At 28.3% G+C, this 15,798-nt stretch overlaps 1 protein-coding gene across 2 annotated transcripts; it reads right to left on the bottom strand.

Moving 5' to 3' along the window:
* Positions 1 to 2,885: 2,885 nt before the first annotated feature.
* LOC145180361 (armadillo-like helical domain-containing protein 3) lies at positions 2,886 to 15,736 on the bottom strand. 2 transcript variants are annotated; one of them, XR_016450899.1, is made up of 27 exons: positions 15,594 to 15,736; positions 15,110 to 15,199; positions 14,856 to 14,912; positions 14,665 to 14,730; positions 14,460 to 14,540; positions 14,180 to 14,287; positions 12,397 to 12,442; positions 12,208 to 12,254; positions 12,009 to 12,083; positions 11,782 to 11,868; positions 11,577 to 11,633; positions 11,426 to 11,469; positions 10,973 to 11,042; positions 10,758 to 10,804; positions 10,031 to 10,115; positions 9,706 to 9,766; positions 9,500 to 9,613; positions 9,278 to 9,352; positions 9,070 to 9,135; positions 8,768 to 8,834; positions 8,620 to 8,680; positions 8,191 to 8,362; positions 7,878 to 8,004; positions 7,501 to 7,576; positions 3,688 to 3,766; positions 3,364 to 3,477; positions 2,886 to 3,257 (listed from the first exon to the last, which is right to left on the bottom strand). XR_016450899.1 is itself a non-coding variant. In XM_090082437.1 (27 exons), the coding sequence occupies exons 2-27, from the start codon at positions 15,170 to 15,172 to the stop codon at positions 3,165 to 3,167; spliced, it is 2,022 nt and encodes a 673-aa protein (XP_089938563.1). In that variant the 5' UTR covers positions 15,173 to 15,199; positions 15,594 to 15,736; the 3' UTR covers positions 2,886 to 3,164. The 2 variants fall into 2 exon arrangements, 1 of the variants encoding a protein (XP_089938563.1); XM_090082437.1 differs by having other exon boundaries at positions 9,278 to 9,336.
* Positions 15,737 to 15,798: the final 62 nt, after the last annotated feature.

The following is a 15,798-nucleotide window of genomic DNA, read 5'->3' as shown; positions in this document are numbered from 1 at the left end:
AACAGTTTTGCTGGCCTGCTTAGACCATTACTAGTTTATTTACAGTTTCGCAGGGCTGCGTAGACCATCACCTAACAACTTAAGATATCGAGGAATATGATTTACCACAGCATGTACTTTAGATGTAAACTTGATACCCAATTCTTTGTATAAAGATTCAATCACTTTTGATTCAAGCACTTATCTTTTGCTGTCTTAAATCCATCAGAGTGGAAAACAACGCTTCTTTACTGGTTTATCTTCTTCCAATAGGAATTAATGTTGGGTAAGCATATAGTGTTCATTCTGGTTGTGTTTTGTTTACATATAGAACTGAATGTTTGCCTTGTTTTATCGTATCAACACAAATAACAAATGAAGAAATGAAATGTTCAACAAATCCAAGTGAATAATCTTTGGATTAGACAGAAACTTACAGCCAATAACTTTCTTATATGGCTGGTTGATTGAAACTGGGTAATTACCTCTACAGTCAGGGACGCAGCAATGTTGATAATGAAAGGGATAATGATAATGAGGGATTTTTAATAAAAACGTTTGTTATATAAATTTCAATAGTAGCAGTAATAAAAAATTGCTATCAAACAATTAAATAATGATAAGTTTATGGAGAAAAGCTTAGCCTGGCTGTGTAAATACTTTTATTGTTCCCCAACAAACATTTTTTCTTATCCAATACAAAAACTACACCAAAATTATTTCTCCGCAGACATGATAATTCATTCGAGGAATCATTAAAAAATCTAAGAAGCGGAAAGTGGCAAAACTTTCATTAGCAAGTTCTTCAAATGAGTTGTTGTATGCTTGCAGTAGCAAACTTTGGAAACAAGAAAGAAGAAAAGATGCTAAGAAAGTTAGAAATTTTTTAAAAATTCAACCATATGAACATGCTAAAAATATAACCTTAATAAAGCCTTAGTACTCGTATCAGATTGTAATATGAGCAAGTCTGATTATCAGCGTTTATGAAACAATGCTGAAAGAAAAGGCTGTAATTTATATCCAGCTTTTAAAAATGTGCGGAAAGCAAAAGAACTTTGTCTTCCAGAACAGAACTTATGGACTGTTGCTGACTATGCTGCAGAAGTCAACATACAAGCATTGATCAAGCCCACAGCGCTAAATTTGATAGAATGCTTAGAAGACTCTTAGAAAATCTTCAAATAATGACACTTGTGACGAATGGTACAAAGTTGGCTTTGATGGATCAACTAGTCAAAACCTTTATACTTAAATAACAACGGAGAGAGAAAACAGAAGTTTTGCAGATGAAGCCAATGTATTTCTCTTTTGCTTATGCCTTTGCAGTTATCTGGATATAGTAATAGTAAAAAGAAGATTTTTTTGGTTGCCATAGCACTACCCACTACAGCTAAATCACCTCAGCCTTTTTAGACTACTCAAAACAAGCTAAAAGTTAATGACAAAAAAAAGTGAACTTTAGGAAACCATCAGGAGAAAAAAAAAAGTATCAAGATATAAATCCATTCAAAAGAAATTTCACAATTGATTTAAGCTTTTAATTATTTGCCTTGGTCTGGTGGTTCAGAATCTTCAATCCAATACAAATACAACTCGACGACGAGCAATCGAAATACTACTCGACAGATCTTTCAAAATGCAGAGAAGATTGTTGCAATTTTCCAACATGCAATATCTTCATGATGCTGATGTCAGCGTCATGAAGGTATTGCATATTATCTTGTGCACATTATCATCAAAATATTTTATTAATTCATCCCGATTTAAAAACTTCTGCATCCAAACAGCTGAACGAAATGTGAATCAGTATTCATACAACCAGATGCCACAGAGCCTGCACCGAGTTCTTATTCATGAGTAGCAAGTTGTGGATCGAATGGATTAACCAATTGGCATGCTCAGTAAGGAGGACTTTAAGAAGTTCCGTAAGTCTTTTTCAAGAAAATGCTTCGGTTCCAAAACAAATGAAGACTTGTTAAGGCGACTGATGTGTTCGTCTGATCCTATCATTAGCGATTTTCACATCATCCAAAGATGAAAAATTTTCTAGATACTGGAGCTACTAAAAAAGTACCTCTTAAACGTTTTGAGTAAAAAATATTGTTATGTTGTTGTTGCAATGCTGTTGAATTGTTTCTGTTTCATTTTTTTGCTGTTCTGTTCCATAAATGTTTCTTGCTACAAATTTGGTGATTCATTTTTTATATATAAAGCATTTAGATCTCTAATGTAGATATTTTGTTAAAATTTATCTTTTTTTTACTTTAAAATATTATAATTTTCCATATTAATCTAAGATAAATGCGTGGTTGTTGTGCAATATGGCTTCCCAAAGCTACCATGTAAAAAAATAAATGCTACTAATCGAATTTTCATTATCAATAAGAAATTTTTAATTAAAAAAATCAAATGCATGAATATATTCAAATTCGCGATATTTCATTTTAATATCAAAGCTACGGAATAAACTACGTTATAAATGCAAAAAGAATAAAAACGAGAAGATAAAAAAGTTAAGTATTTCATTTCATTGTTTTCATGAAATAATAGGAAAGCGAGAGAAAATTGTTTTTATATTTAAATCCATCATTTATCTTTAACATAAGATAATATCATCTCCCTGGAAACTTTTTCAAGATTGCATATAGACCAGTCATTCCCAAGGTGGGGGGCGTATAGAGAGGTAAAAGTTTTAAATTAACCATTGGGACTCTCTCTTTGTTAAGTGAGCAATTCAATTTTTAATATCAACAATTATGTACATATTACATTATGGGGGCATAGGAGTTTTAGAAAGGCTTGGGATGGGACATGACACAAAAAAGGTTGGGAATCACTGGTATAAACTTTTTTTTATAATCGGCAAAAAAAAGTCTCGGAGTATCTGAGAAAACAAGTCGAGCTAAAGAAGATGTTATTAGTTTAAAAAATGCAAATTTACCAGAGGACATATAGCGGTTTTTTTTTAATCACAAACCTAGATTAAGGCATTTGTTCATTATACCCATTATGCAGCACCAAATTCAGTGAAACTTCTTGAGAATATTTATCTCCAAGAAAACGAAGCAAACGTTACAAAGTTGCTCTAAGGAGTCGCCTTTTTTTATTAGGTAACGATCGTTTTTCTCATTCATATTCAAGTAACGCGTCCCGTAGTAGCAGCGTTTGCAACTGTTTGTTGCTTATTTAATAGACGAGAACTCCTGTAAAACACTTCTTTGTTCCAGGTTTGAAATGTTGATTTTATTACGCACCCGATTGGTTATACTTCGAACCTATTAAAGAGTTTTTTTGTCAAAATCAACATAAGTAAACGACAACTTGCAATTATTAAAAAATGACAAATGTTTAAAAAAAAACAAACAAAAAAACAAAACATACCATTTGTGTAAAAAATGAAATTTCATTGGCAGCAATTCGCTTCACGTAGCTATCCAATCCTTCCATCAATTTTAGAGTGAGTGTATCGTAATTTTCTCTCAGGATTGTCAATACCTTTTATATAGATTTATAACGATGTTAAACAGATATACACAATACAAAAGAACAAGCAAAAATACACATTTGTGTGAATATATATTCATGAATATATATTCATATACGCATGTGTGAATATATATTCATACGCATGCGAGCATTTTGATACATTAGAAAAAATTCTTTTTAAAGAGCACGATAAAGATTTTCAATAAGCACAATCTATACCTCTTCCTCTGATAAAGAAAATTTATTGTGCTTTTGTGACCATGAGTTAATCTTAGGAGAAAAGTGATGAATAATTGCCCTGAAATAGACGCAAAAAAATAGTTAACGTCAGAGGAATTTTTCTTGTCACTTAAAAACTGGTTTAGGGTGGAATGCAAGAACCGAACTTCAAATTTGAAGTCGAACTTCAAACCTAAAGTGCGACTTGAGCGAATGCATAAAGCGAACTTCAACTCGATTCAGACTTGAGAAAGCAAAAATTCTTTCCGAATGAAAAAACGAGAGTTTTTGTAATTTCAAGTCATTTTTTCAAGCCTGGTTCAGACCAATCTTGAAACCAAACTTGAAAAAAAAACAAAACAAACAAACAAAAAAAACCACCATTATCATTTTGCTGATGCGTACAAAACCTTACAAAACCTTTGCAAATATAAAAATGCGTTTTTACCAAGTAAGAGTGGCTACTTAGGTATATTGACGTAATTAATTTAGAAGGTTACATTATAAAAGTATATTTGTCAATCAATTCATTACAGAAAACTGATTAACATTATTGTGAAAACGTGCGCTTCTTAAAACATGCTTTAAGTCGTATCTAATGATCCAACATCTTATATATAATTATGCCATTAGAAATGCATATTAGCATTTTGAAATGTCGAACATCGTAGCATATATAAAAAATAGCAAATTATAAAATCCTAACAAGTAATAATCTTACACTTCTAAAATAACAAACAACTTTGTTGCCTAATTTTATTCTAATATGGCAATTCCACAAGGCCGTTAATTAAGGGACATTTATGTGATATAGTATAAAAATGAATTCTATTTAGTAATAAACAGTTCCAGTTATACAAAGAAATGATACGTGTAAAAGGAGTTAAAGAGAGTTTATGAGAAGAAGTAGTTATAATAATATGAAATAAAACTTGTTTTAAAATGTTCAAAAATGAATCGGTATGAGCTGCATTTTAGAAGAAAAAATATACCAAATCACATACCAAGATTTATTATAGACAGAGCCAATCCTTTTAAAGCCTAATACAATATAGAATGTAAAAGGCGATACAGATTTTCAAAAGAAACCTTTTTAATATTAGTTAATGACATTATTAACAAGAATGTAAACAATCAAGGGTGCCCCTTTCATCTGTACAACAACTGGCTATTGCATTTCGGTTTTATGCTACTGGTTCATTCCAAGTGTGTAGATATTCAAGAAATGGTATCAGACAATGGACCTCTTTATTGTAGATTTTATATTATGTTTTTAAATAACATCGTATTATAACAACAAATAAAATAATCATATACTCAAGTAACAATAAATAAAGAACTTTATGTTTAAATTTGTTTGATCTGATCTAATTAAGTATACTCTTTTAGAGGGTTAATAGGAGGAATTTGGAGTTGAAAGTTAATCAGAAAGTTAAACTGTTGGTCGAGTAGTTAAAAACATTTCAATTCAAATCGCCAACAAAAGATATCAGTACATTAAGTTTCCAACAGAAGCTGATTCTTTGATAATTCAGCAAAGGTGATTCTAAGTTTTCATAGAAATGCGCATTTTGCTATTTCCTACAAACTTTAAAATTTTCTTTGATAAAGAAAATATTTATATTTATCAACCATTGTTTAGTTTTTACAAATTCAAAGATTCCCGGGATGTATAGGAACAATTGATGGAACACATATTCTTATAATAAATCCTGGTGGAGAAAACACAGAAATATATCAAGACAGATAGTGATTTTTTCTCTTTGAATTGCTAGGTCATTGCAGGTGCTTCAAAAGAAATGTTATCTGCTTGTGTTAAATGGCCTGGAAGTGTTCAGGATTCATGAGTTCTTGCTAACTCATCTACTAAACAAGTTTTAGTGATTCTGGCTATCCTTGTAAACAATATTTAATAATACCTTATCCTAACCCAAAAAATGAAAGTGAAATCCAATACAATTACAGCTTGAAAAGTATGCACATGTCAGTTGAATGTTGTTTTGGTATATTAAAAAAACGATTTCCTTGTTTTAACATTCCCTTATGAACAAAAGTACAAAATCCCATAGCCATAATAATATCCTGTTTTGTGCTTCACAACATTGCCCTTCTACGAAATGATCATTGGGAAGGCAATGAAATACAAAATAGCAATAAAGAGGATGACGCTGAAGCATTCATAAGAGATATTTTTGGAGAAACAAATCAAATTGTGGACCAATTTTTTTAAAAAAATCTCTTTTGTGTCTGATTATAGATAGTCTTATAACAAAAACAACGTTTTCAAATGTGTATACTGCATATTATTTCAATTTTTCATTACATTGTAGGTCTGCTTCCTGTTACATAATGTTAAAAAACTCCAAGTCTGTCTTTCTAAACACACAAGAAAAGAATGTGCAGGTGAGGGTCCAATTTAGCCCTCTTTTGGGATAGTTAATCTTGGTCCAGCCAGGTGCAACAGTTGTTGGTTGTCCCAAAGAGTCTACTTATCATCTTAGAATGCAGTCAAAGAAAGGAACTTCCTTCTTTTGTGAGAGCAGCACAAATAGTGGCATTTCAAATCATTTTACATTTCAAATTAGAATTATATATCAAAAATTTTTTACTAAAAAATAAAATAATAAATTAAAACATTCCGAAAAAAAAAGACAAAAAACTAGATTTGATATTGTTTGAAAATAATCATCCTCAAATAGAATAATTCTGTTGTGTTTCTGTTTTTTTTTTTAAACATATAACTGTGACAATTTTTTTAGATAAATTTCCATTTTAATTTCATGTTCATTTTGTTTGTATTATTGCTTTTGCTGGAGTAAGTTTATTTTTATATTAGCTATTTCTATTAGTTTTTGCATTAGTTCTTCATCAAGATCATGAATTTGATTGTATTGCTTTTTTGCATTTTTGTTACTTAAAGATATTTTCTGTTTAACATTAAAATTTGTTCTTTTTCATGTTAATGAACAAGATGCTATCAATGGTTTCGTGAAAGTTTTCTTTTCTGTTTCTATAAGTGGCTCAATAATTTCAGAAGACCTGTCCCCATATATATATATTATATATATAGTAGCATTGAGAAAACCAATTTTGTTTAACGTAGCTTTCTCAGTATTTGTAAAAAAAACAACCTTTTTTTCATTAAAATATTTCATTAAAACCTTTTTTTCATTAAAATATCAGAAAAAGGATAAATAGAAATAGATTGTAGTATAACATCATCCACAAAAGGTGTCAAAATAGGATTCTTTATTTTCTAGAACGTTTCTATCTATTTTAATTCGAATGGAATCTGTTAAAATGGAGAAATCAAGAGATCTCATCTTGATCACTAAAGTAATATATATGAGCAACTGTTGGTTACCTACAACTTAGGATTTGAAACTGAAAGTGCCAAAATGAATTTATTTTCATAATGAAAAGTACATAGCAAGACTATTTTTTTCTTACTATGCTATTGACTTTTTATTTATCATAGCAAGACTATTTTTTTCTTACTATGCTATTGACTTTTTACTTAATCGTATATTAAACAAATATTGTTATGTAAATTTGTTTCAGCAAAAGGTTTTTCCCGTAAAAAAAAAATCAATTGCAGTTATTGATTGCTAAGTGCATTTTCCGTTAAAAGCCCTAAATTCAACGCCTTGATTATTTTTCAAGTTCGACTTACTCAAGCACGAACTTGAAATTTTCAAGTCTTGCTTAAGCATTCACTCAAGCCAATTTTTCAAGTCTGACTTTACAAAGTCGAACTTGACCTAACTTCGGTTCTTGCATTCCACCTTTATTTTTAGCAATTTAAGATGTTACCTTACGTTAACCAAGCAACTCGTCAGTTTGCTGGCAGGTGCTTTGAGTTCACTTTCATTTGAAACGTAACGTAAGGCTAAAAAGTATAATAGAGTTCTTAAGTAATAAATAGTTAAGCAAACAAAACACCAACCCTTTTCAATTAATACAATTACCTAATTAACAACAGCAACAAAATATCTTAACAAATCGAATTGCTCTAATTTTGATCATAAAACAAAAAAACATTCAATGAAATATTTTTAGCAACTTTAACATTCAGGTAGGAACCAAATCCAATGTAAAAAAAGGAAAATGGTCGCCCGTATGTTAAATTGTTTCAAATGGAAACTTATCTAACAATTGAACAATAGTTTTTTTTGGAAATAAATGCATACCCATAGTATATAGATTATCAAATATTTGGTGAACTCGTATGATTTCATAGTAAAGGTCGTCATACGCTGTCGGCGTCGGAAGGAAAGTATCGCCGTATGTTATAAATAAGTTGAAGATGTTTATAACCTTAACGTTAAAAAAAAAAAAATTGAGAAACCTTTTTACAAAAAGAAAAATTGAAGAAAAAATACATTCTTAGTTTAAAATGATTTCTTGAAAACATCTCATTTTTAGTACTTAATCTAAGAATAAAAGCTAAATCAGAAATGGTCTAATACAATCAGTAGATCCAACAAAATTATTGCAGTTTACTTGTATACAGAGATCAAAAATATCATATTTTGGAATAAGAAACGATTCAGAGGAAACGATAAATTTCAATAGATGTATAAGAGATGTCCAAACATTTTTCCAGGAATACTGCAGACGTATGCGACATTTCTTTTGGTAACACAGACAACGATGAATAATGCCCACACACTTCCTAAAACATTAACTCTTGCTTTTTCACATTTCAAATTGATTAAAGAATTTTTTTACATAAAATTGGGTTATACTTTAAAAGCTTTTAGCATAAAACTAAAGTTTTAAATTTTTTTTTAAACTTTAACATTAAAATACTATGGAAATATTTTCCAAATCAAACATCAAAATATACTCCACAAACAAGATTTGGTAATAAAAAAAAAAGCTATTACAAGAAAAAAAAACAAAAAACAAACTTGCAATAGGATTGCTTACTGGTACAAAAAGATAGGAAAGCGCTTCATCATATGTGTAACAGTAAATTCCACCATTAGATCTAAAAATAGAATTTTTTTAAAACAAAAATATTTTTACCGCTATTCTACCGCTCAAAAGCAATTACAAACCTGAAAAAACAACTTACCAAGCAAAACACAAGCTAAAGGTCTTTGTAAAGGCACTTCTAGACCCACTTTTCTATGATAAAGGTTCTAGAAAATAATTAAGCATAAAATTATCATGATTGTCATTGTTTTTATCTTGATCGTGGTCACGATCAAAGTTATCTTGATGATTGATGATGATGATGATGATGATTGATCAACTTCACAATGATGATTTATCATAATCATGACTATCATTATGATCATCACTAATCATCATCGTGATCATATTTGTCATGATCACCATCAATCATTATAATTAAAAAGATATTAATCGACTTACTAATTTATAAATAGGCACAGAGAAAGTCATATTTGCATCATGTAGAAATGAATTAGCATATTGGTCCTTATTTAAAAGAAATTTTTGTTTGTAAACAAGTATATAACAAGTATGTAAAATTAAAAAACTATAAAATAATAACTTTTTGAATAATAATACACCACACAACAATTTTAAGCAAACAAATTTGTTAAAGTTGAAAATCTACCTCAGTAATACAACAAAGTATACTTAGACACAATCTTGCTGTATTGCTGCCATGTTCCGCTGTAAAAAAATCAAACTAAATAAATTTTAACTTTGGTAATGATATTGATTTGGAAAAAAGCTTGTACCCAAAAAAGAAAAAAAAAGTCAGTTGCTGTAAGGACAATTGAAAAAAAAAAACCTTAACATAAATCTTAATTTTTAAATGCAAATAAAATAATACTTTTTGTGTCCTGTATAGCAATAGAGGAATACCGCAAAAGAGTGGCCATCAAGTTCCTTGACTGCTCTTCATCAATGGAACGTGATTGATCATCAGATAGTTTATCCTCAGGAACTGAACAAATTTTGATAAAAAGTGTTTATAAACCATAAAAAAAAATTAATTTTTTTAAAAATAAATGTAGCAGAATAAAGTAGGTGAAAAACCTGGAACTGATCTTTCAATCAAAAGGCTCTCATCTTTAAACTTCCTGTCTTTTTCATGAGTCTGTAAAAATAAAGTAGTTAAGATTATTTGTATGGGAATGTGATAGATAAAAAATCACATTATCCATACAAATGTTTTCCTGCATTATTATTTTAGCATTATGTTGGACTAAAACTTTTGATTCAAGTTTTAAGGCAGCAGAATTCTGCTAGGCACTATGATACTTTATTGGTGATTGTAAAGATAGAGTAGCTAATTGGAGATGAAATTGGTTTAAGGATTTAACAAAAATAATCTCAACTTGAATAATTTTGTATTACTCACCATTACATGGCTGAGAACAGTAAAGAAACTCCTATTGGTAAGGACAGCTTCATATAAAGCCAACAAAACAACATCATTTTCTGAACTAAAACAATCAAAACAAATTCATCAAAAACAATTAGTTAAAAGCTTCATATGCTGTATATACTAACATGTAACAGTATATTGACCTGGTGTATAAATCGATCTCCTATTTTTAACTGGAAAGGGTAGTTTAATGTATTATAACTGATTTCAAAGCTCTTTTGAATATGGCAAATAAATTGTAATTGAACTTATGTATTTTACCAGAGAAATAATTAAATATTACTAAGTAAAAGTAAATTAATCATGTAAAAGTTTTTATTTTTTAGTTTAAATTTTAAAAATTTTAATCATGTGTTACAAAAAATTAAAAAAGAAAGTTGGTTTTTTAAGCCAATGGGATGTGTAAGTTGAGTTGATTTAAAAGTGCAGATTGTTCATTTTTTTGACCCTTTCTGATGGTTTAAAGTTTCAATTTATACACCGATATATATATATATATATATATATATATATATATATATATATATATATATATATATAGTAAGTGCTACAACAATAAACGTATTTAAAAACTACAGGTAATAGCAGTAGCAAAAAAGCAACAATAAAAATACTATTAAAAGTAATATCATTAACAATATCAGTGTTTGCTAAAAAAAAAAAAAAAAAAAATTGTTAATCAAGCTGAAACAAATGTTACCTTACGCAAGGAAGTTCATCTTCATTTGAAACAAACATACTACCCACCTGAAGTAATATTTTTTTAAAAATTAATTTAAAAAAAAATAATATAAATTACAGAACTTTATTTGAAGAATTCTATCACTTTGTTAAGTTTTCTTAACAATATTACAAACAATTTCATAAAAAGATTGTAAACCATTTTAAGAATATATCTTAACAAAAAATACTTACAAAGGTTGTCAAAGAACTCAATAAACTGCTGGTAACTACCAGCTCTTTAGACTTTAGAAGATAATAATTTCTATTTTTAGAAAAAAAAAAAAAACCCAGTATAAAAAACAATATTTAAAGCAATTTTTGCTATTTTAAATTTCATAATTCAAATTATTTTTTATGAAAAATAATTTTTAAAATATTAGAAAAAAAAAAAAATATATTACATGACATGATATTACAATGGCATAATATTACAAAATAAGCACAAAAATTTGATTATCTTTTATGCTTAGTTTTATTTTCTTTTATTAGAAAAAAAAAAAAAAAAATTAAAAAAATTAACGAAGAAATAATTTCTTTATGATTACTATAACTTTGTGCAAGCCTTTAAGACTGAGGTAAAAAAAAAAATTAGGAAAGTGTGTCCTTTTCAAGACAATTTTAGTGATCACATGTTAAAACCAGAACCTGTTACTTGTGGAAAGTATGTTTGAGATTACTAAACCAAGACCCTACAAAAACAAAAATAAAAAAAATCAAAACATTTTTAAAACACAAATTTAAATACAAACTTTCTATACATTTATTTACAATTTTATTTGTGCAAATTTATACTCACATTTAGTGCAAGTTCATCATCTAATAGTGAAAGCTTCATTAGGTAAGGATTCACTGACTACAAAAGCAAGGAAAGAAAAAAATTACTTCACATTTTTATGCCTGTCAACTAACCTTCTAAGATATGATATTTAAAAGAGATGTATGACCACTTTTGACCATCATAAAATATAATGTATAAAAAGGAACAAAAAAAATTATTTTACCTCATTTTTTCGATAATTAAGCAAAATACAAAGTATGATAACAGATTCATAACCATGACTTTCACGGAGCACAGGATTGGACAGTATCTATGCAAAAAAGACATAATATTAAACATAAAACAAAAAAAGACACAATATTAAATATAAGACAAGCTGTCCTCTCAGGAAAATCTTTCCTGCCTCCTCCCACTTCTCTCTTTTGTAAATGTATGGAAAAGTTAAAAAACCTGAGCTAATGTATCAAACAAATTGCACATCATCAGATACTCCAATATTGTGTTTGAGCTTACATTATCGACAGCCTAAATGATTAACATATAAAATGTTAACTATATATGTATATTTTGTTACTTAGAAATACTTATATAGAATATCAAACATCAGCTTAAACACTAAAATAAGCCAATAAAGAGTATGAAAGCCTACCGTTACAATAATTAGCAACATTTTCAACACTAGATTCTTCAAACTTACTACGAGGAAAAGTATTGTAAATAATGAAAACAGAGTTTTAAATTGTTTCTAAACCCTATTTTGTGCATTGTCAACATTTCCACTATCACCACTAAACAAAAAGTTTTTCTAAAACTATAATATTTTGATAATTAAACTTACCAGAGTAATCTCCAAGTAGAAAAATACTGGAGGTTTCAAAAAGTTTCTAAAGCAAAGTAATCTTCAATATTAATGTGGTCAACATATACATATGTATGTATGTATGTATGTATGTATGTATGTATGTATGTATGTATGTATGTATGTATGTATGTATGTATGTATGTATGTATGTATGTATGTATGTATGTATGTATGTATGTATGTATGTATGTATGTATATTTATATATATATTACACTCACATATGATAATAGGGAATACTGAGGTGTCTCAACATTTTGTACCATTATTTAACTTCCTGAAATGATGATTTACAAAAGTCAAGCATAAATTTGGCATAAAACTGAAATTCTTGAATCTTCATCAGTAGTTGACAGACATATTATTAGAGATTAATTTATTGAAGCCTGGAGAAAGTTAATTTTCAATAAAGTCAATAGTATGGTTTAAAAGTAACAATTTTATTTGGTAGGAGACGGTTAGAGCTTATTTCAAAGCCAACCACAAGAAGAGAAACCAAGTTATGACTGAAAGGTCAAACGTCATACGCTTTCATTTCAACCTAACTACCATCAAAGAAGGAAGCATATTTTTTCTATCACCAAGAGGGTTTGTGATGCATCACATTCAACAGCTAATAATGCCAGTTGGATGCACTGTTGTTCAGTTGGATGCATTTGTTCAGCTCATTAGATCATTCAGCTCTACTTTGCTACTCTTTACAACCATTTTATGAACTTAGTAATTTTGGATCTTAAAAAGTATGTATATAATAGAAGGGACTCATGGATGCTTCCTAATACTGGTAAAACAACAACCATCAACACCTGCAATAAAATGTAAAAGCCTTTTTCTAATACACCATCAAATATTACTACTGGTTTTTGAGTGTCTGGAATTTTTCAATTTAAAAGAAATAGTCTATAGAGATGCATAATCTTCTGTTAACCGTGAAATTCCTTTAGTGATAGCAGTTCAAGAACTTTGGCATAGTAAAGCACAAGTCATTCCAGCTCTATGGCTAACTGCTGCTGTATATTTAGCTTTTCTATACTTAACAATTTCACTATAGCTGAGGATGACATCAACTCCACAGAAGGTTTTTTCCATTTAGAGTTTTACTTCATATTACAAATGACCCACAAAACTTATCATCTGCATCAGAGTTATTTCCACTATTTTCTTCTTAACAACTAAGACCTTCCAAAAAAGGAAAAAAAAAAGAAAGAAAAGAACATTAAGGAAAGAAAAGGACATTAAGCATCAAGATGTTACATTTTCAAATGTGTAATTTTTTAGAATACACTTTTTTTTGATTTGTTTACAAACTATGACCTTACTAAAGCTCAATGTTCTAAGTAAAATAACATTGCACAGTTACTGTTAAAGGATTGAAACTAATTTTTTTTAACAGAAGGGTTTCACTTGAAAACTAATTCATATTTTACTATTGTATTATATTGTATTGTATTGTATTGTATTGTATTGTATTGTATTGTAATGTATTGTAATGTAATGTAATGTAATGTATTGTAATGTATTGTATTGATAGAATAACTTGTACTGAAAGAACAAGCTTGCTGATAGAACACAAAAAGAAACACTGAACGATTGAAAGAACACCACCACTAATAAAACATATGTGATTTAATTTTTTGTAGCATACCAAAAAGTTTACATGTTTGGTATAATAATTAAAATAAAACTTTAAAACCAAACACTTACATGAAGCATTTGATGGATTACATATCATATTTATTACATATTGTCTACAGTGTTACCTGAGTGATTTGCTCTGCTTGATCAAAACCAATCAAAATATTTATCACATCATAACCAAAGTCAGTAAATTTTTTTTTGAACACACACTTCATTAATGTACATAACGTCTAAAGAAAAGTTCAGCTGGTAATAAAATTTTTGTGACCAGATTTTTATTAAAACAAAACTATCCAATTAGAAATTGGCATATTAAATGTTAACAGTTTTCATGATTAAGTTGAACTAGAATTATTTTAGCTTTACTCATTTACACAAGAAAAGTTGCAAACAATTTTATACCAGAAGTGAATTGACAACTTTAATCTGGTTATCTTCCTTCAATGTGTCCACACATTTTGAAAACAACTCATTGATTTTTCCCTTTTAAAATATAAAAACAACTCAATGGTTTTTTTTTTAAAAATAAACACATTGATGATGAAGAGAAAAAACAATTGATTATCAGAAATCCTTTTTAAAAAAATCAGTAACTTAATTCTTATACCTTGCATTCCACTAATTGCTCAGGTTTGAGATTATCCAATCTCTCTTCAAAATATATTACATTAACCTAATTGCATAAAACTAGTTAAGCATCAGAAACTTCACAAGGATTTTGCCAAGAAATATTTCACATAATTTTTAATATTTATTTTTTCTTTGTCATTCTTATGTTTATCAATGTCTTATTTTTACCTTCAATAAAAAAAATTCTTCCCATATTGTTCTGCACTCATCACTGCTGTCTCCAGTCTAAAATATAAATATAAATGTAAAAAATATAAATAGTTTAGATTTTTCCCTCACAGAAAAAAACCATGCCCAACAAAGTATTGAGAAGAAAATTTCATTTACATTTGCTAAATTTTATTATAATTAACACCACATAAAGAAAATACCCATTATATTAATGGTTGGTCATAAATATTTATACAAATATTTTTACAAACCTGAAATATTAGATCATAATATAAAACAATTTTTTCTTTCAACTTTTTTGGCGTGTGACTCATTTTATTTTTTTTACTTCATTTTTCTGACTAAAAAAAAATAATTCAACAGAATATTAATTTACATGTGCATATTTTTTAAAAAAAATTTTTAAGAATATACAATAAAACTTTAAGAAATAATCAAATTGTGAGTTATATACAGTGTCTCTATTGAAGAAGCATTCAAGAGTGATCAACCTGTTGCTAATATGGTTGTTGCAAATGTAGCTCCAACAATATTTTAAACATGTCATTTAATTTGTTTTCAAAGTTTAAATTCTGCAAAATACTTTAATCACAATTTATAAATACAATTTTACGAACTGTTTATAATTATTATTTGCTTAATAATATTTTGCAGAATACTCAATGACAAAAAATGGTTTAAAATGAGATAGGAAAATTGTTTATATGCCAAAATATTATTGATAAATATGCCAACCTAGTTTTTGTAAATCCAGTTGATGCAAGTTACCAAACTTTTTATTCCCTGATATTCTGTGTAAGCAATCAACAATAATCAACAATATCTTTTGTGTTGCTCTTGTATTTTAACAAAACATTATATTAACACAATATTTATCTATTATGTTAATATAATGAAGAGAATAAAAACATTGCTATCAACAGTGGTTGGATATCCAAAG

The sequence above is a fragment of the Hydra viridissima genome, unplaced genomic scaffold (genome assembly GCF_058129835.1).
Source record: "Hydra viridissima isolate aposymbiotic clone 2 unplaced genomic scaffold, HvirCarnegie_v1 scaffold_3, whole genome shotgun sequence".
In the NCBI taxonomy this organism is placed as follows: Eukaryota; Metazoa; Cnidaria; class Hydrozoa; order Anthoathecata; family Hydridae; genus Hydra; species Hydra viridissima.
Note: the sequence above shows the minus strand (reverse complement) of the source record. Positions and strands in the feature narration are given on the sequence as shown.

What these genes read in the sequence shown, in the direction of transcription:
- LOC145180361 (XM_090082437.1), bottom strand. Translation starts at nt 15,172, where the DNA reads ATGAGTCACACGCCAAAAAAGTTGAAAGAAAAAATTGTTTTATATTAT. An exon ending in TGCTATACAGGACACAAAAA is followed by an intron (nt 9,337 to 9,499) that starts GTATTATTTTAT and finishes ATTTTTTTACAG; the next exon opens with CGGAACATGGCAGCAATACA. An exon ending in CTGTGCCTATTTATAAATTA is followed by an intron (nt 8,835 to 9,069) that starts GTAAGTCGATTA and finishes ATTATTTTCTAG; the next exon opens with AACCTTTATCATAGAAAAGT.